This window comes from Orycteropus afer, unplaced genomic scaffold, assembly GCF_000298275.1.
Source record: "Orycteropus afer afer isolate SDZICR_OR568_19922 unplaced genomic scaffold, OryAfe1.0 scaffold00003, whole genome shotgun sequence".
Classification (NCBI taxonomy): Eukaryota; Metazoa; Chordata; class Mammalia; order Tubulidentata; family Orycteropodidae; genus Orycteropus; species Orycteropus afer.
In genome coordinates, this window is record NW_006921590.1 from 34719328 (window position 1) to 34739459 (window position 20132).

Consider the following 20132-nt stretch of genomic DNA (forward strand, 5'->3'; position numbering starts at 1 on the left):
GAAACGACTCGACGGCACTTAACAACAAGCCAAGTAGGATGATAAAACTGCCCAATCTCCTACAAGGGTTCCATATACCTTATTTGCAAGGCACCACCTCTGAAAGGGTTCCATGTACTTTATTTGCATTAGCAAAACTATTTCATTCCCTTGGTGGAACACAAGCACCTTATTTTCCTAGTTCCACCCTATCATTATGTTGGAGTCACAAGACCATGGGTAGAGGGGCCATACAATAACAATTCATTGCACTACAACGAATATATTGAAACCGTAAGTAAGTATCATTTACCAAGGGTGAGAAGGAAAGGGAAAATGATGGTTTTTGCTTAAGATGGACTGAATGTATATTAATGGTGGTAGGATAATTTGAAAAGATAGAACAGTTATACAACTTGAAGAATGTCAATGAAATGCAAATAAGAAGTAATGAAATATTGTATGTTTGGTTGTATATATAGCACTATAATAAAAAAGTGAAAATAAAGATGTTATATGTTTATATACACAGTCATGCACTGTGTAATGACTGACTGACATTAGAAAATAATATACCTAACCACTGTTGACTTACATATAAATCTGACTTGCAGATAGACTCAGGAACGGAATTCGTACATAATCTGGGGACTATCTGTATATGACATGGTCTTTCCACAACATCCAAATCACATAATGTCCCAATTCATAGAGCATAATGTGAATATTAAGCAACACATGACTATCTATTATTGAGTAGTACCTTCCCTCTGTCCAAAAGGAACTACTGTTGTTGTTATATGCCGTCAAGTCGGACTCCACTCATAGCAACCCCTCCCCTTAGGTTTCTGAGACAGTATCATTACGGAAGTAGATTTCCCAACCTTCCTTCCGAGGAGTGGCTGGTGGGTTTGGACCGCCAGCCTTCTGGTTAGCAGTCAAGTGCCTTAGGCACTATAGTGTGGCAAAAATGGCCAACTGTTCAAATTTGTGTTCTCCCTTCTATAGCATTCATTCAAACCCAAAAGCAGCTGTTCAGTCACAGGCTGTATTATCCAGGTTCACCTTAATATATGACATATTTATCAATGAAACAGATGTGCCAAGGCTTCTAAAAAGTAACTACTCTCTCTCCCTTTCTTCCAAATGAATACAAAACAATGAAATTCTAGGGGAGAGACAAGTCAGAAAATGGAAGGAGCTTAGATCACTAAAGAGCGCATAAAGGAAATATGCTTGCCACTAACACTAGTATTGGATGTTCACATTAATGAGAAATTAATGCCATCATCATAAATCACTGATATGCTAAGGTTTATTTTTTACAACATGTAGTATTACTCTAATGTATGTAGTTGTTAGAATTGCTTGGGACAGGTTATTATATTCACAAAGTTAATCTGAAAGATACTTCTAATTATATGTAAGTAAACAAATAAATACTTTCTTCAAGTAAACATTAACCTATCACTTGAGAACTTTCAAATAGCTCTGAAATGAAATTAGCAGTTTCTATCTTTTGTCTATAAACTGTTACTCATTCTAGTAAAATGAGAGAAACCATTAACTAAAGTGCTATAAAACATAGCTTGCATACAGTATGTCATTAGGTCAAAGTAAAAGTAAAGATGAATCAAACCCAGGGAAGAATCAAAAATTCATCAAGTAAGTTTTATATTAACATTATTTCTCATAAAAATATTCTTAATACATTGCCAAAAAAAATACTCAAGCATAATTCTCTCTTTGCTTGCTCATTTTTCTAATGGGGCTGGTAATTAGGAATGAAATAAGTATATACACATATGTTTTTGAGAAACTAATGATAACATGATAATTGAAATATTATTTGACTACAACAAAAAGTTGGGAGAAATGCAGCCTATGTTTAGAGTTTTCTTATTCTTGTATTCAACCTAAGAATTAAGCAAGCTCTAAGGTGACAGTCAGATGGTACTAAACGGATTGTGAAATATTTTGAACTGGTTCCAAATGTCAGTTTAAGATATGCAAAAGATGTTGAATTGTGACAATGAAGTGTAAACAATGAAAAGATTTTAAAGGTAATCCAGATGAATCTCTTAAAGGGATCAGCAATGACAGCTGTATAAAAATATAATCACTGTAGGAGAAACTATGAGCTATGAAACTGGAACATTTCTGAAGATCATATTAAGATATGGTGATTCTAAGATACAGATGCTGGTTTGATAATACATTGATTGATACAACTATTTATCCAATTAGCAGTTATAAAGTTTCATATGCCTCTTACGTAAAACTCCTCTCAGGAACAAAAAAGTATGTTGTCGTTACTGTTGCATAATCTGAACCAGGTTCAAATTTCTTCTTTTGCTTCATGCCTTCTTCATATTTTATTAATTTCTTTACATTAATGTCAATTTTTCTTCTCATCCAGAAGATCACAGTAAACTAGTATTGTGGACTAGGATGATAATGAAAATCTTTTATTTGTAATGAGACAGAGCTAATCAAAAGAACAAAAACCCAAGAAAGAAAAACACTGCTCCTCATCAAAACTCAGCTAGGATTCTAAACCAAAAAAACCCAAATACACTGCCAACCAGTTGATGCAGACTCATATTGCCCCACAATGGGTTTCCGAGGTTATAAATCTCTATGGAAGTAGATCGCCCCATCCTCCTTCTGCCAAGTGGCTGGTGAGTCTGAACCTCTAACCCTTCAGTTGGCAGTCAAATGCTTTATTCACCACACCACTAGAGTCCCTTAGGTATTCTGTTATTCTCAACTTATCCTAAGATGTTATCTTAACCTTTTATTTTACACATCAAAGACATCATGCAACGAAGACCTCTTGTGTCTGCCTTTTCTTAATTCCAGAGTGAGATTTCCTGTCCCTGGGTCAAGAAGAGGAAGAAATTATAGAAAAAATTCTTCAAGAGAGTTTGGAACATGAAGCCAGAAAGAGGGATAACCCTGGGACCACAATGTGTTCAATTGGAGGATGGGTTGGTGAGTTAAGGGTATCCTCAAAAGACTGTAGATGGTGGAGCAGAAAGTATCTACGTGGACCAAAAATCAAGTTTCATCCAGAAGTATTCTTGAACCTGACCTTCATATCTCCTAATTCTCGATCACTACCCCTTGTACTTCCCCAACTTTCTCCTAATGGTGATCACCAGGATTACAGTGCTAGTAACAATGCCCACCAGGATCACCACAATGACAACACTGAGGTCAGTAAGGTGGGGTAGACTTCTTATCTACATTGAAATAGCAGGGGACCTCCACACAACTGCATATTAAGGCTGCCACAGCCCAAGAACACTGACTCATTCCTAGCCCTTCTAGGAAAATAGGCAGTCAGGAATGTCTGCTTCACTGAGAGCCTTCTGTGAAGTTTCTGCTAGAGGATGATGTAGACGTTGAGCTGTTTGTAGTGCACAATCACACTTACTTGAAATATGTTCTACAGAAGTCACAAAAGAGCAACTGCAGCTCAGCTCCCCAATATGAGCATTTAAAGGTACAGATATCCTGACAGGATGTGAGTGACAAGGGTGTTATGTTTAGACTTGGTCTTCTTTGTCCAAATCATGGATGTGCATCAAGTTCACTCGTGAGCACAAGGACAAATGGTAGTCCTTCACACACCCTGTCATAGTTAGGTTGTAGAAGCACTCCATATCCATAAAGGTACACCTGCTAGGCTTTACCAGGTTCTGACAACTCCTGTGGTCACTCGTGCACATCTTTATCAGAAGGAACTGAGAGGTCTAAAATATAGCAGTTCACCTCAATAGCCCAGAGGTCAGCACCAGCAGCAATGTCTTCTTCCTTTCCCAGACCCTACCGTAGTCAATGTTCGTGGGGAATATGAAGTGTGATGTGACTGACTGTCACCATCAGTGGTAGCATAAGGTCCAGACTCTCCACAGGGTCTAATCACAGAAATGAGAACCAGACAGGGCAAGAAGATATTCAAAAGGCTTAGAATAAGGATCCAGTGTCTACTGCTTGGGTGAGATTCTGCAATTGTATTGTACTAGCTGCAACTTCCTTTCTTGAATGTAAAATCAATTTTTGAAAAACATCAAAAGATACAGCTGCCAAAGTTAATGATTATGTATACTTTAATGATTACTAAAAAAGAAATTATTATGGCTCAAATGATTAAGTGTTGAACTACTTAGCTTAGACTGGACTACTTAGATAGGTTGGTGGTTCAAACCCATCCAGTAGCACCTCAGAAGATAGACCCAAGGATCAGCTTCTGAAAGGTCACAGTCTTAAAAACCCTATGCAGCAGTTCTACTCTGCACACATGGGTTGCTATGAGTGGAAATAACTGATGCCAACAGTAACAACAACAGTAAAGAATTACCAATTTCTACATGGGAGGTACAGGCAACAAAGATGAACCGTCTGCACATACAGTACTGTGTTGTCAGTGAAGGCAATCATGGATATATGGATGGACAGATGTGTGGACAGGCTGAACTACTAGGAATGTCTATGCAGCGGGGAGTGTGCCCAAGACCATGTACAGGGTTGGCAAACAACATTTCTCAAGTGTATTGCTATGCTCTGTAAGAATTCCCAGGTGTACAGTAGAGCTGACAAGGGACAAGGCTGTAGTCACTTCCTGGCCATAGCCCGCTACACAGACAGAGCGAATAGTTGGACCTGTGGGCTCGGGACCATGGTCGCAGGAAACATCAAGCTCAGTTGGCATAAATACTACACAAAGCATTGTTCCACCTCCTACTTCGGCGAATAGCGACTGGGATCTTAAAAGCTTGAAAGCAGCCATGTAGATGCAATGATGGGTCTCTCCTCGTCTAGAGCAGAGAAGAATGAAGAAAACCAAAGATTCATGGAAACAATTAGTCCAAGAGACTGGTACATCATGCAATCCATAGTCTAAATGACTATGAGACCAGAAGAACTAGACGATGCCCAGATACCACTGTCCGTCACTTGGAGGGGTATCTATGTAGGAGATCCTGGACAGAATGGGAGAACAATGTGGAACAAAACTCAGAATAATTGGGGGGGCGGGGGGAGAAGACCAGGTTTGCAGGTCTGATAAAGCCTGATGGAACCACTGAGATTATAGCCCCTAGCTGCCCTTCAGGTCTGGAATTTACCCACATTTGTGGCTTCCAGCCAAACAAAAGACAGGTATATGAGGTGAACATTTACACTACGTAGATACACTCCTTGGAATGAGCAATCATGGGAGAATAGAAGGGCTGGGCATGCACAGGGAGACAGCTAGGGGGGTAGGAGTGCATGGGAGGAAAGGACACAGGAAGAGGTAACTATTGGAGGATGTGGAAGGGGATCTGTTGCATTGTGGGAGATTATAGTCAATGTCATGAGACAAAGTGTATATGAACTGCTGTATGGAAAGTGAATCTACTCTGTAAACTTTCACCCAAATCACAATTAAAAAAAAAAAATTACCAATTTCACTTATTTAACAATCCATCTGACCCTATGAAAAAGACCACTTATCTCTAGACTTTTGTAAGAGGGAAATAAATTTCTACCTTTTTTAAACTATTGTTATTTTCAGTTTTTCACCTTTACCCTTTGCCAAACTTAACAGGTAAGAATTTTATTAAGATCACAGCTGCTTTTCACTTTCTTTGATGTACTCATAGAGTAAAACTCATGCCTGGCTAAGACTTGGGGAAGAATTCCTATACATTTGATATGTACAGACTTGACATCCAACTCATTTATAAATTGGGGACTAGAAAAAATTAGTATCACTATGATTCCATAGTTTTCTTTAACACAGAACAAAACTTCTTTGTTTTGGGAAAGAAAGGGAAAGAAAATGACTGATCACAAACAATTCCCTAAGAGAACTATCTCTTTCCAAATCAGACTTAAAAGGATGAAACCATTTTTTCTTTTGGAGGCGGGTGTCAAAAGCAAACAGAAGACCTAACTTATCTTGCTAATTACACTTCACAAAAGCTGACTCCAATTCTTTATTCACACAAGCAATTGTCATCGGGATATTAAGATTAAAGGGAATTTTGAAGCATTAATCAAGACTTTGTAACTGCTTATTCATAGATCATTTGATTAAAATAAAAGACTTCCTCATCCTAGTAAGATTGAAAGCTCCATGAAGACAAGTATCAGACAAGTCCAGCTCATATCTTTTCCTTTTCACTTAACCCAATGCCTGACATCATCAACTACTTACAAATTTTTGTTTAAATAATAAACTGTAGTGCAACTTTTTTAGCTGACATTTTGGGAACAAAATGAAAAAAAGAAAGAAAAATTTGTTAATAGATTACAGAAATTCATTTAAATGCTTACTAACAAAGCCACTAAAGCAAAATAATAATTTGAGTAGTTTGAATGTCCCAACATTTAATGTGAATTCAGTGTGTCACGTATCTAGAAGTCAAAATGTCCAAAGCAAACTATTCCCAAAGGCATCCTCCAACACTAAATCCATACTCTTTGCAAATTTCCTTTCAATGAACAGCCCCAAGTCAAACAACTAGCAATCACTCTAGATTTCTTCCTGTCTCATCTTCTAAAATCGTTCCATAGCTTTAATATATGTAGATATCTGTCACGTTCTCTCCATCCTCACTGACAAACTCTATAAATTCAAACTTTCACTACTTCTCAATTAAATCAGTAAAAAAAAAGCTTAACTGTTCTCTCTGATTTCAGCCTTACTCTTCCTTTCCCCTCTAAATCATCTGAATTGTTTACAGAGAGGTAATTCAAAAAGCATAAAAATGATAGTCACATCCTTCTGTAAATACCATCAATTCCATGATTAACTCAAAACATTCACTGTTCTGAATTTAGCCTCTTTCTTAGCTCTATTTTTACTAGACCATCTGATGACCTCTGCTACTACCTAACTCCTATTCATCTTTCAAGCTTAAACTCAAGTATTATCTAGTCTGGCAAGCCTTTCATCCAGACAGACCTACATGAATTTTCAGTTTATCTGTTTCTCTCTCTTATTAAAATATTATATTACATCTGTTTGCGATCACACTATGCTCCATGAAGGCAAAACTGTTTTTATTTCTGTACATATAGGAATTATCTAGCACAACCTTTAATTATAATTATCTATTAAGCAAGTAAAATCTAATTTTTAAAAATTCTGATAGAAAAAGATTAAAAGATAAAATGGCCAAAAATCGTTGTAGAGATCAAGAGTTTGTGAAGTACTGGATAAACAAAAGTAACCAGGTTCTTCAATACAAAAGTTACCAAAGCCTCCACCTTCCTTACCTCTCCAAGGAGGGGTGGGGTATAGTCATCTTCTGAATGAATTAGACTTAACAACTTTTCTTTCCCTTTCAGGAAGCATTGTTTTTATTTCAAAAAAATAAAATAAAATAAACAGGATACACAAGAAGATATAGAATACCTAAGTTTCGTAACACTTAATATTTTGCTTCCTTATTTTATTTGTTTCCCTTTCTATTGTTTCAGTTATAGCTGAAGTACCCGACATACACCTTTCTAGTCCTATTCTCTTTTATATCCGATTTCTCAGTAAGTAGTCAGTATAATAAACTGGTCATTAAATAAACTTAATATACTTATGCTTTAAGTAAACAGTATCATATTTTATTCTTCTGCAACTTGCTTTTCCCCTCAAAATGCATTTCTGAAATTTATCCATAATGGTACATAGAGCTCTAGTTCTTATATATTTTACTAGTAAAACCCGCTGCTATTGAGTCAGTCTCAACTCATAGCATCCCCATGGAGTTTTCAAGGGTGTAAATCTTTACTGAAGTAGACTGCCTCATCTTCCTCCCTCAAAGCAGCTGGTGGGTTTGAACCACCGACCTTGCAGTTAGCAGACATATATGCCTTACCCACTATGCCACCAGAGTTACTTTTGTACTACTACAGAGAATTTATTTATTTGTCCTTTTTCTCGCCACTACACTGAATAACAAGGCAGTATACATATTAGTTGTCATGAAAATGGTTATCACCACTTTTTTTTTTCTTTTTCATTGCCTTCCCCTTCACCTAATATGTGTTTACCCTCTAAATAGTGGCTTACCTTCCCTTCCCCTCCCACCCCTGGCAACCATCAAACAGCATTTCTTGTTTTATGAAATTCTTCTCTGTGAAATACTGTAGAGAATTTAAGTATGTGAACATACTATGTTATTTCTCAACTGTCCTGATCATGGACATTGAGGATGTTTTACTATTTTGTTGCTATTACAAATAAAACCTCAATAAACATACTTGTTTATGCTGCTATTAGACATATACAAGAATTTCTCTAAAGGTTACATTAAGAAACTGAGTTACTTTTCTTCAATGCTGTAAATTCAGTAAAAGAACAGTATGTTGTTGTTGTTATTTGCCGTCGAGTCGGCCCCGACTCATAGCGACCCCTCCTTGGGTTTCCGAGGCAGTATCACTACGGAAGTAGGATTGCCCAACCTTCCTTCCGAGGAGTGGCTGGTGGGTTTGAACCGCCAGCCTTCTGGTGAGCAGTCAAGTGCCTTAGCCACTATGCTACCAGAGCTCCCAAAAGAACAGTATAGGTACTCATTAAATATTTACTGAATGAATGAAAACTGGATAGTAAGTCACTCAATTTTTCCTAATATTGCCAAAATTTTCTCCCATTTATACAGATTCATATTCCCACTAATCCTTGTTCTAGGAGTGCTGGTTGTGCAATGGTTAAAGCATTTGGCTGTTAACCAAAAAAAGATCAGTGATTCAAACCCATCAGCTGCTCTACAGGACAAAGAAGTAGTAGTCTGTTTCCATAAAGATTTACAGCCTTAGAAATCCTATGAGATAATTCTAAAATGTCCTATAGGGTCACTAAGAGACAGAATCAACTTAAGGACAATGGGTTTTTTGTTTTTTGTTTTTTTGCTCTATACCCTTGCTGATTCTTGGAATCTTCCAACTTTTGAATGTTCTTCAAAAAACAAAAACAAGTAACAAGAAGAAGAACAAAATCTGTTGCTGTGGAGTCAGTTCTGACTTGTGGTGACCCCACGTGTTACACAGTAGAACTGTACCATAGCATTTTCTCAGCTTTAATTTTATTTTGTCTTTTTTTAAAACTGTGATTTGGGTGAAAATTTACAGAGCAAATTCACTTTCCATACAACACTTCACATACACTGTCTCATGACAATGACCATGATTCACCACAATATAACAGCTCTTCCTCCCAGCAGTCAGCTCTTCCCTATGTCCACCCTCCATGCACCCCTGCCTCCTAAGCAATCTCCTTGTGCATAAATAGCCCTTCTTTCTCCTATGATTGTTCTCTCCAAGCAGTGTATCTACCTCAGGTAAATGTTCAACTCCTAGGCGTGTCTTTTGTTTGGCTGGAAGCCACAGGGGTGGGTTCAATTCCAGACCTAAAGGGCAGCTAGGGGCCACAGTCTCAGTAGTTCCACCAGGCACTATCAGACCGGCAAATCTGGTCGCCCCCCCTCCCCACCTTTTATTCCTACAAATGATTTTGAGTTTTGTTCCACATTGTTCTCCCTCTCTATACAGGATCTCCTACACAGATCCCCCTTTGAGTGGCTGACAGTGGTACCCGGGCACCATCTAGTTCTTCTGGTCTCATATGTCGTATAGGCTGCAGATCGCATGGTATACTAGTCACTAGGATTGTTTCCATGAATCTTTGGTTTTCTTCATTCTTCTTTGCTTTAGATGAGGAGAGACCCACGTTGCATCTAGATGGCTACTTGCAAGCTTTTAAGATCCCAGTTGCTACTCGCCAAAGTAGGAGGTGGAACAATGTTTTGTGTAGTATGTTATGCCAATTGAGCTTGTTGTCTCCTGTGACTATGGTCCAGAGCCCATAAGTTCAACTATTTGCTCCCTCTGGGTAGCTGGCTGTGACCAAGAAGTGACTACAACCTTGTCTCTTGTTAGCTCTACTATACAACTGGGAATTCAGATCATACAAATACACTTATAGGAACACTATCTGCCAACCCTATACATGGTCTTGGGTACACTCCCTGCTTCATAGACATACCTAATAGTTCAGCCTGTCCACCCATCTATCCAACCATGTATCTATGTGTGCCTTCACTGACAATGTAGTACTATATGTGCAAAAGGGTTCATTTTGTTGTCTATACCTCCCAGGTACCTCTCTCTGTCTTCCTCTTCAATGCCACCATATTGATCACTCACATTTGGTACAATGCCCTTCTCTTCACCCAAATCAATACTTATCTCTACCTCTCTAACAGTGTTCCCTCCCCTCCCCTCCTACCCCTGGTAACCAACAAAGAAAATTTCCTTCCATAGATAAACCTTTCTTTGACTTTTACAGTAACGGACTAATACAATATTTGTCCTTTTGTGACTGACTTATTTCATTCAGCATAATGTCCTCAAAGTTCATCCACATTATGCTGTGTTTTGCAAATTCTGCCTTATTCTTTAGCATTGCATAGTATTCCATTGTGTGTATGTACCAAAGTTTGGTTATCCATTCCTCAGTTGATGGACATCTAGGTTGTTTCCATCTTTTGGCTATTGTAAATAATGCTGTGATGAACATGAGTGTGCATATGTCTGTTCTTGTCATGGCTCTTGGTTCTTTAGGGTATATACCTAGTAATGGAATGGCTGGGTCAAATGGTATTTCTAATTCCAACTTTTGAAGGAATCACCATACTGCTTTCCACAGTGGTTGGACCATTTGACAGTCCCACCAGCAGTGTTTGAGAGTCACAATCTCTCCATATCTTAGACAGCATTTGTTATTTTCTGTCTTGTTGCACTTTGCTACTAGTGCTGGGGCAAAATGATACCTCATTGTTGTTTTGATTTGCATCTCTCCAATAGCTAATGATCATGAACATTTCTTCATATGATTGTTGGCCACCTGAATATCCTCCTTGGCAGAAGTGTCTATTCATGTCTTCTGTCCATTTTTTAATTGGGTTGGCTTTTTGTTGTTGAGGTGTTGGAGTTTTCTATAAATTCTAGAGATAAGTCCCTTGCCAGATATGTCATTGCCAAATATTTTTTCCCAGTTTGTAAGTTCCCTTTTGGCTCTTTTGGAGAAGTCTTTGGAAGCACATAAAAATTTGATTTTTAGAAGGTCTCATTCATCTAGTTTCTCTTCTGCTGTTTGTGCATTTTGGATTATGCCTGATAGTCTATTTATGCCATATATTAGGGCCCCTGAATTTGCCCCTAGTTTTTCTTTGAGAAACTCTATAGTTTTAGGTTTCTCATTTAAGTCTTTGATCCATCTGGAGTTCATTTTTGTGTATGGTGTGAGGTACAGATCTTGTTTCATTTTTCTGCAAATGGATATCCAGTTTTGCCAGCACCATTTATTAAACAACATTCTCTTCCCCATTTAATGGATTTCGGCCCTTTCAGCTTTAATTTTTAACAGTAGTTCACCAGACCTTTCTTCTCCAGTGCCATTAGGTGGGTTCGAACCACCAATCTTTATTTGCTACCCCCCTTTTAAAATTGTGCTTTAGGTGCAAATTTACAGAGCAGAATCTGTTTTACATTCAACATTTCGTGTACCTTTGGCTTCCCTCCCCAATTACCATCCCCAACTCTAACCCACTCTCCTCTTCCTTTCCTGTAACCACCCCCACCTACATGGCCTTCTTAGTTATGCATTCTTGTGTGTCCTGCTTTTCCTCCATGTGAATGTTGCCCCTCTGGTGCCCCACAGCCAACTGTTCCAAGAGATGTATATCTGTGGAGTATGTGGGTGCATCGCTCTGGGCTAAATGGTCTGCATGTACCTCTTATTTACTATTGGCCTGAGAGCCAGTCCTTGGCAGTGAGTTTTATCCCAGGCCCAAAGTGTATCCCAGGGCCATAGTTTTGGAGGTCCCACCAGACTCCATCTGACCAGTAACTCTGGTCACTATTGTGTTTTTTTAATTTTGTTCCATGTTTTTCCTCCCACCCTATTCAGGATCTCTAGTTTTGATCCCTTCCCGAGAGAACCACCAATCTTTAGGTTATAGCTGAACATAAACTGCTTATACCACCCAGTGACCCGTTTCTCAATATGTTGAGTATGAAATAGTAGTTTACTTTATTTACACCCAAAATGTTATTATATTATTGATTTTGCTTCTCTTTTGAATGGGCATTTATTTCCTGCTACATGTTGTGATGATTATTACTGTTGAGGAAGGTTGTCGTTTTTGTTTTTGGTTAACATACCAATTTCTATTCACAAACCTTGCAGAATATGCTCAGTTTCATTCATTTACAGTTTCTCTTAACATTTCTGGGAGTTGTATTCTCTTCACATACAGATCATTTTTATCTTTAATTGCTGTAGCTTTTTTTTTTTTTTTTGCTTCAGTGCAATGGCTAGGGGTTCCAGGATGGTGAAGGTTGAACAGAAGTTATGCTTGCTCTTGAGGGATATATGTAAATTTCACTGTTTAAAATTATGTGATAAGAGCTATATAGGTTTTAGGATATAACCTTTAACAAGTTAAGGAAGTTCTCTCTTGTTCCTAGTTTATCAAGAGTTTTATCATAGTTATCAACTATATTTTACCAAATGTTTTTCCTCCTGAAATCTGATTCTTAGTCTCTGGGGAGTGTAAGTGGTTAATTACTAGACTAACTAAAAGGTTGGTTGTTCAAACCCATCCAGTAGTGGTTTGGAAGAAAGGTCTGGTGAACTGCTTCCAAAAGATTAAAGCCTTGAAAATCCTATGCAGTGCAATTTTACTCTGCACACATGGGGTCAGCCTGAGTTATAATTGACTAGATAGCAACTGACCCTGATTTTTCTACATCTGGTTGTCAGGTATATTATACTAAAAGATTTTCTAATATTAAACCATCCTTCCATTCCTAAGATAAAACCGTGTTGTGTCACTGTTGTTAGTTTCCACTGTGTGATTGTGATTCATAGCGATTCCGTATGTGCAGAGAACTGCTTCATAGGGTTATCAAGGTTATAACATTCTGGATACAGATCACAAACTGTGACTTCCAAGGCACCTTTGTCTTTTATAGGTTTTAAAAATGTACTGAACTCAAATGCCTAATATTTTGGTGTAGCTGACCTTTTCTACTATTTCTTTTTCTATTTAATTAATTTCTACTTTTATTATTCCTTTCTTTCTAATTTCTTCAGGTTTGCTATTTTCTTTTTTGTACCTTCTACTGCTGAAAATACACTATTAATACATTTCAGATTGTATATTTAACAAGTGCTTTGGCTGGCCCCAACAAGTTGTGGTGTGCATTATTTTCATCAACATCTGCATTCTCAGTATTTTGTGATTCTATTCTTTTTGTCTTTCTTAACACATGAGTTATGAAAAAGTACACCTTAATGCTTCCAAGTATATTAAAATTTATGAGGGAAATTTACTTTGTCACGCATTTCAACATACAACGTGGACATGAAAAAGGTCAGACATTCCTTGACAAGAGCTTCCAATATTTTCTTTTGATTCTCAGTATTCTGTAATTATACAGATATCATGTATTTATTTACTTAGCTCACCCTTGAGAATACCTTGAATCTAAGGGCATGTGTCTAGAAATTTCTCCAAAATTACCTCTTCAAAAATCACATCTCTTTCTATTCCCTCTGATTTCATCCCTTGCTGGCATAGTGCCTAAGGCATTTGACTGCTAACCAGAAAGCTGTTGGTTCAAACCCACCAGCTACTGTTCAGAAGACTGAGCAATCTACTTCCATAGAGATACCACCTCACAAACCCAAGGAGGGGTCACTAAGAGTTGTCGGAAACAACTCGACAGCAGTGAGTTTTTTGTTTTTGACATATTTTGGAATCCTTCAATCTAAAGTATCTAAACTGCATTTTTATATTATTTCATCACTTTATTTCTTTGGCAACATTCTAAGTGAATACCTAATGAATACAAACTCATTAATTCTCCCTCTGATGGCATCCAAGCTAGTTCCCCCTCTTCTCCCAGTATAACCAATTTACTGAACTTTTTTTTATTTCAATGTTTTATTTTCAATTTTCAAGACTGGTCCTTTTTCATATCTACCTATTCTTGTTATTCAACAACATTTCAACTAAGGTCCTGACTATAGGGATTATTTCATTTTTCTTCTCCTTTTTTCAGCCCTTGATTTCCTTTAAGTGGGGTTTTAGTATGCTGATATCCAAGCTAGCACCTGTTTGTGTATTAAGAGATTCTTTTTTAATAACTAAACTGAGACAACAGGCATAAATTGGGAGACTTTAAGACAACCTCAGATAAGATCACTTCCGTAATGATACTGCCTCGGAAACCCAAGGAGGGGTCGCTATGAGTCGGGGCCGACTCGACGGCAAATAACAACAACAACAACAAACATAGTCTTAACCTGTGCATTAGTTATCAGCAGATTTCTTCAGCCTCCTTTACAAACAGAGAGACTCACCTTAGACCCCAACTTCATGCAGTAAGCCTGACTCTATTCCCCTATTCTTCACGGAGTACTTTTAGTCCTTCAAGAAACAAGAGCCAAATTCCTGGCAACAAAGGCCTGCTTCTGTAAACTAAGTCAATCCTGCTTGTCACTATGCAGTTTTTCTTGTATCGAGACCATATAAATATTTAGGTTGTTTTAGTATCAGTGTTACCTGTTTATATTCTTTTTTTAAAATCAACATATACTTCTTTTTTTAAAACTATTGTTTCTTCATGTTTAAAGCAAGGATGTGATGAATAGTGAAACACTGTGTCATCTTCAATAGGACCTTCATAAATTTTTTAAACATGCACTCCCTCTACCCAGCAACTTTCAGGATTTTATTTTACAAAAAAACCTTCACATGTACATTTCAGATGGATATATTAGGTTATTCACAGAAGTGCTGCTTTTATTAGAACAAAACTGCAAACATTCCAGCAATACAAATTGTTTAAATAAATCATAGCCCAGTCATGTTAAGGAATACTTTGCAAATAGCTTTTAAGGTAAATTCATAGAAGTAACTTCATAAGATAAATTCATAGAAAGAAAGACACCCATAATAAAACGGTAAGTGAAAAATAATACAGAAGTCTGTAGACTAATCTGAATGTAACTGTGAAGGAAAAATGATAGGAACAATGAAAAAATATATTTATTTGTTGAGTGAATGGCACAGAAGAGAGTAAGGTTATAAAAGATTATATATACACATCACTATGAAATATTGTGTGTATTCCTAATTGAATACTTATACCTTTTCTGTCTTTCAAATATTACACAATACATGTTACTTATATAAAATCAAATTCTAAAAAACATATTAAAGCAATTTTTAAAAAGGCTCCTGGACTGTCCTATTATATCCAAGTCATTTTACTTAATAAAGTTCAATATAAAGGTTATTGAACTATTTAAAAAATTGGCTTTCTGACATTCTTTACAAAAGCAAATAAATTTGTTGAGTACATAATCAATGAGAGTACATAAACTTATAACACATACACTAATAGTTACCACATAGGTTACTGATCCTAACACTTTATACACTAAATAAAAATCTTAAAACTTACCTGCATTGCACTTTTTCCCAGTTTCACCACCTCAAATAATGTTACAGGATCTCCTTCACCATTCTGCTGAGGATGCCCATTAGCTCTTCCACGGCCAGTTCCTCTAATTCCAGATTCAATTCTGCTTTTCTCTCCCGGAGATTTTCGAGGTTTCTTATTTGTAGACTGAATAAAAAGATGAAGAAAGTAACGTAATTAAATGCAGACTTACTTTGCTTTATAGAAAACATTCTTAAATTATATTTCATCTCATGAAAGGTATTTAAGCACTACTAGAAATAAAAGAAATAATCTCTGACCAAGAAACAAGGTTTCACCATGTGCTTTCAGTGATAAAAACAAACTACAAATAGTAAAGAGTAAGTTCATACATAAAAGATATGTATTTTGTACAATAATGTCAATGCTGAACACTTTAATCATACCTTCTCTTGAAATTTCCTTTTTCATACCCTCCTTAATTTTCTCTGAAAATATGTTCAATAAAACATCCCTTGAAAATGCTGCATGTTCAACTTTTCCCTTTACTTAAGTATTCACTATTTCTCATCCAATAATTTAGTTAAGTGGGAGCTCTGGTAGCATAGTGCCTAAGGCACTGGACTGCTAACCAGAGGACTGGCAGTTCAAACCCACCAGCAACTCCTCAAAAGGAAGATGGGGCAATCTACTTCCGTAGTGATACTGCCTCGGAAACCCAAAGAGGGGTAGCTCTGAGTCCGGTCCAACTCGAGGGCCCGTAACAACAACAACAATTCAGTAAGTACGCATCAGGGTTGTATCCTTTGCCATACTTAATTCAATCTGTATGCTGAGCAAATAATCTGACAAGTTGGACTTATGATGAAGAATGTGGCACTAGGATTGGAGGAAGACTCATTAACAACCTGCAATATGCAGATGGCACAATCTTGTTTGCTGAAAGTGCAGATGACCTGAAGCACTTACTGATGAAGAACAAAAACTAAAGCCTTCAGAACGGATTACACCTCAACATAAAGAAAACAAAAATCTTCACAACTAGACCAATAAGCAACATCATGATAAACGGAGAAAAGACTGAAGTTGTCAGGACAATGAATAAGGAAGACCAAAGAAGAACTAATGTCGCTGAATTGTGGTACTGGTGAAGAATACTGAAAATAGCAAGTACTGCCAGAAGAAAGAACAAAATCTATGTCAGAAGAAGTGCAGTGGGATATTCCTTAGAAGGGAGAATGGCCAGACTTCATCTCACCTACTTTGGTCATGTGGTCAGAAAGGACCAGTCCTTAGAAAAAGATATCATGCTTGATAAAATAGAGGATCAGAAAAAAGGGGAAGACCCTCAGCAAGACGGAATGACAATGACTGCAACGATGGGCTCAACTGCAGCAAAGACTGTGAGGATTAAGCAGGATCGGGCAGTGTGTTTCATTCTGTTGTAGACAGGGGTCACTATGAGCAAGAGCTGACTTGACAACACCTAATAACAACAACAAAGGATTGCTATGAATCGCAATTGACTTGATGGTAGTGGGCTTGGGTCAATGGTGTGTTGTTAAGTTGCCATCAACTTGATTTTTGACTCATAGTGACACCATGTGAAAGAGTAGAACTGCCTCATGGGGATTTTTTTTAGGTGCAATCTTCACAGAAGTAGATCCCCAGTTCTTTTTCATGTGGATGTGAACCGTCAAACCTTTCAGTTAGCAGCTGACTGCTTGAACTCTTGCACCATCAGGCTTATATTGATTACATGCCGATACGGTAATATTTCAGATATCCCGGATTAAATAATTAAAATCTCATCCATTTTAGAAAATTTTAAATTGCATCATGTGCCTCACATTATATTTATTGGATAGTGTTATTCTATTCTAATACTACAAGCAATCTTGCAATCTTACAGTATTAGAATTTAACACTAATCTGTCTAACCAGCACAAACCTGGTCCCACTACTTCACTGTTTACTACTAATAACAATTACGAATAATTACTCTCATTATTGTTAAGTTAAAAGTCTAAACTCTTTGTCACAGCAAGTAAGGCTATCAATTACTACCTATTCAGTAATCTGCCAACTCCAGACCCTTCATTACTTGCTACATTCTTGGCATGCTGATCAATTAAAGGATGCCTGAAAACATCATGCTTCCATACATTCATGCTATTTATATGGACTCCAGATCCTGGCCCCTCTTAATAAGTCTTTTGTCTTCACTCACTCTTAAACATAACAGGAATTGTCCCAGCAGCCCAGAGTGTGTATGTGTGTCACAATTCAAACGGTAATAAAATGAAAATCAGTCTTCCTACCCCTGTTCCTAAGCCATCAACTTCCTTCTCTGAGGCAACTAATATTATTCATTTCTTATGTATCTTTTCAGAGACATTTAAACACATAAAAAGAAATAACTTACATATTTCCATGTAGTATGTAGTCTTTTTAATGTTACTGATGTACGACTCTGTGCCATTTTGTTCTTATCATCAATATCTTCTGCAGGTAATCTATAGCGTAACTACAGAATGTCTTCACTCGTTTTTGAAAGTTAAGAGTGTTCTCTTGCATAGATGTTCATTAATTTATTTTAATACTCAACTACCGGACATAATTTATCACTACAAATTATAATGCAGCAAATATGTACTTGTATACATATGGGAACATATGTGTTCACACACAGATACATCATTATACATATATAGTATATATGTAGTGTGAACTAAAGTCCATGGATAAAAGGGGAAATAAATTACAATTTTCACACCTCAGGGGCTTTTAGCATTGGTTACAAGGGGGGTGGATAACATAAAATTGCATTTGATCTTATCTTAAACCTGTCAATACTTCCCTAGTACAGATGCAGACAAGGATGTAAAGTATAGAAGCAGAAAGATAGTTAAGAACTAAAAAATACCTTGATGTTCAGAGAAATTGTACCTAATACAAAAGTGTAGATGTGGGAAGATCATAAGACAAGGTAATACACAATCTTTGGCTTATATATCAGGGGGAAATTTTTGAAATGTGAATAATTTCTCTCTTAGACATATACCTGTAGCTGTGACTATTCCAATCATGTCAGTTTTGCTTTGCTTTGGCTGGGGACAATTTAAAAATTAAGAATTATGACAGCTAGACTACCACTGCTCTGGTAGCATAGTGTCTAAGGCAGTTGACTGCTAACCAGAAGGCTGGCGGTTCAAACTCACCAGCCACTCCTCGGAAGGACGGTTGGGCGATCTACTTCCGTAGTGATACTGCCTCGGCAACCCAAGGAGCGGTCGCTATGCGTCAGGGCCAACTTGACGGCACATAACAACAACAGACTACTATTTGCTTTCTGAGAGACTTCAGGGGATATTTCTGTTTTAAGATTTAAAAATTTTCTCAGGGTTTCAGAGATTCATCAAACCTTCATGGATCCAGGATGTCTGGAGTCCATGAGGACTTGAAAGTATGCTCTGCATTTTCACCTTTTTGATCAGGATTCTTCCATGGACTCCTTGGTCACGATGTTCAGTTATGGTAGCCAGGAACCATCCACTTTTTCTGGTCTCATGGCAAAGGACCCAGTTATTCATGGAGGCAATGCATATCCTCTTCCTATTTCTGACTCAAAGAGCTCTTGTGGCATAGTGCCTAAGCCATTTGACTGCTAACCAGAAGACTGCAGATTCAAACCGACCAGCCACTCCAAAGAAGGAAGACTGGGCAATACACCACCATAAAGATTTACTGCCTTGGAAACCCAAAGGGGGTCGCTATGAGTCGGCATCAACTCAAAAGCAAAGAGTTTGCTGTTTTGTTGTTTTTTGTTTTTTTTTTTCTTTCCTGACTCTTGTTTCTTCTTTGGTTTCTCCAGGCAGATAAAGGGCAATTATTGTGCCTGGAATACCTACTTTCAAGCTTTTAAGACCCCATGAGCTATGAATTGAACTAGGAGGTAGAATAAAAGAACCAAACATTTTATTAGGCTAATTAACTGCAATGTTCTATGAAACCATGACCCTAAATCTCCAAACCAAGGAAAACCTATGAGGCATTCTGTTGTACATAAGCAGCCTAAGCAGCTACTTTTTTTTTTTCCTTTTTCTTATTTTGGGTGACTGCTGAAATCTAAATACCACACAACTTTTGCCAATTCAAATTTTTACAGTTATAAAATAACACAGCAAAGTGAGATGAATTTCTCTGTTAGTTTGTCATATTGTGGTGATTACTAAGATAGACTAGGAAGAAGGAAGAGGCCATTTACTTGCCAAACAATTGGCCAGTGAAAACCATATGAATAGCAGTGAAAAACTATATATTACTGGAAAACTTTATGAGTAGCCCTGACTCACTGTCCAATACAGTGTTGGAAAATGAGGCCCTCAGGTCGGAAGGCACTCAAAATATGACTGGAGAAGAGCTGCCTCCTCAGAACAGAGCCAACCTTATAAGATGTGGGTAGAGTAAAGTTTTCGGGTCCTCCATTTGCTGGATGTGGCACAACTCAAGATGAGAATAAACAGCTGCAAGCATCCATTAATAACAAGAACATGGAATATATGAAGTATGTTGTTGTTGTTGTTGTTAAGTGCCGTCGAGTCGTTTCCGACTCATAGCGACCCCATGCACAGCAGAACGAAACACTG

The 20132-nt window shown here is 37.4% G+C and overlaps 1 protein-coding gene across 1 annotated transcript in view; it reads right to left on the bottom strand.

Annotated features, from left to right (window-relative positions):
• The window catches only part of STAG1 (stromal antigen 1), a 528154-nt gene that overhangs the window by 454016 nt on the left and 54006 nt on the right, over window positions 1-20132 (bottom strand). Inside the window, exon 3 of the mRNA XM_007937169.2 lies at window positions 15505-15669. Within this exon, the coding sequence (XP_007935360.1) occupies window positions 15505-15669 (165 nt within the window). The remainder of the gene's footprint in view (window positions 1-15504; window positions 15670-20132) is intronic.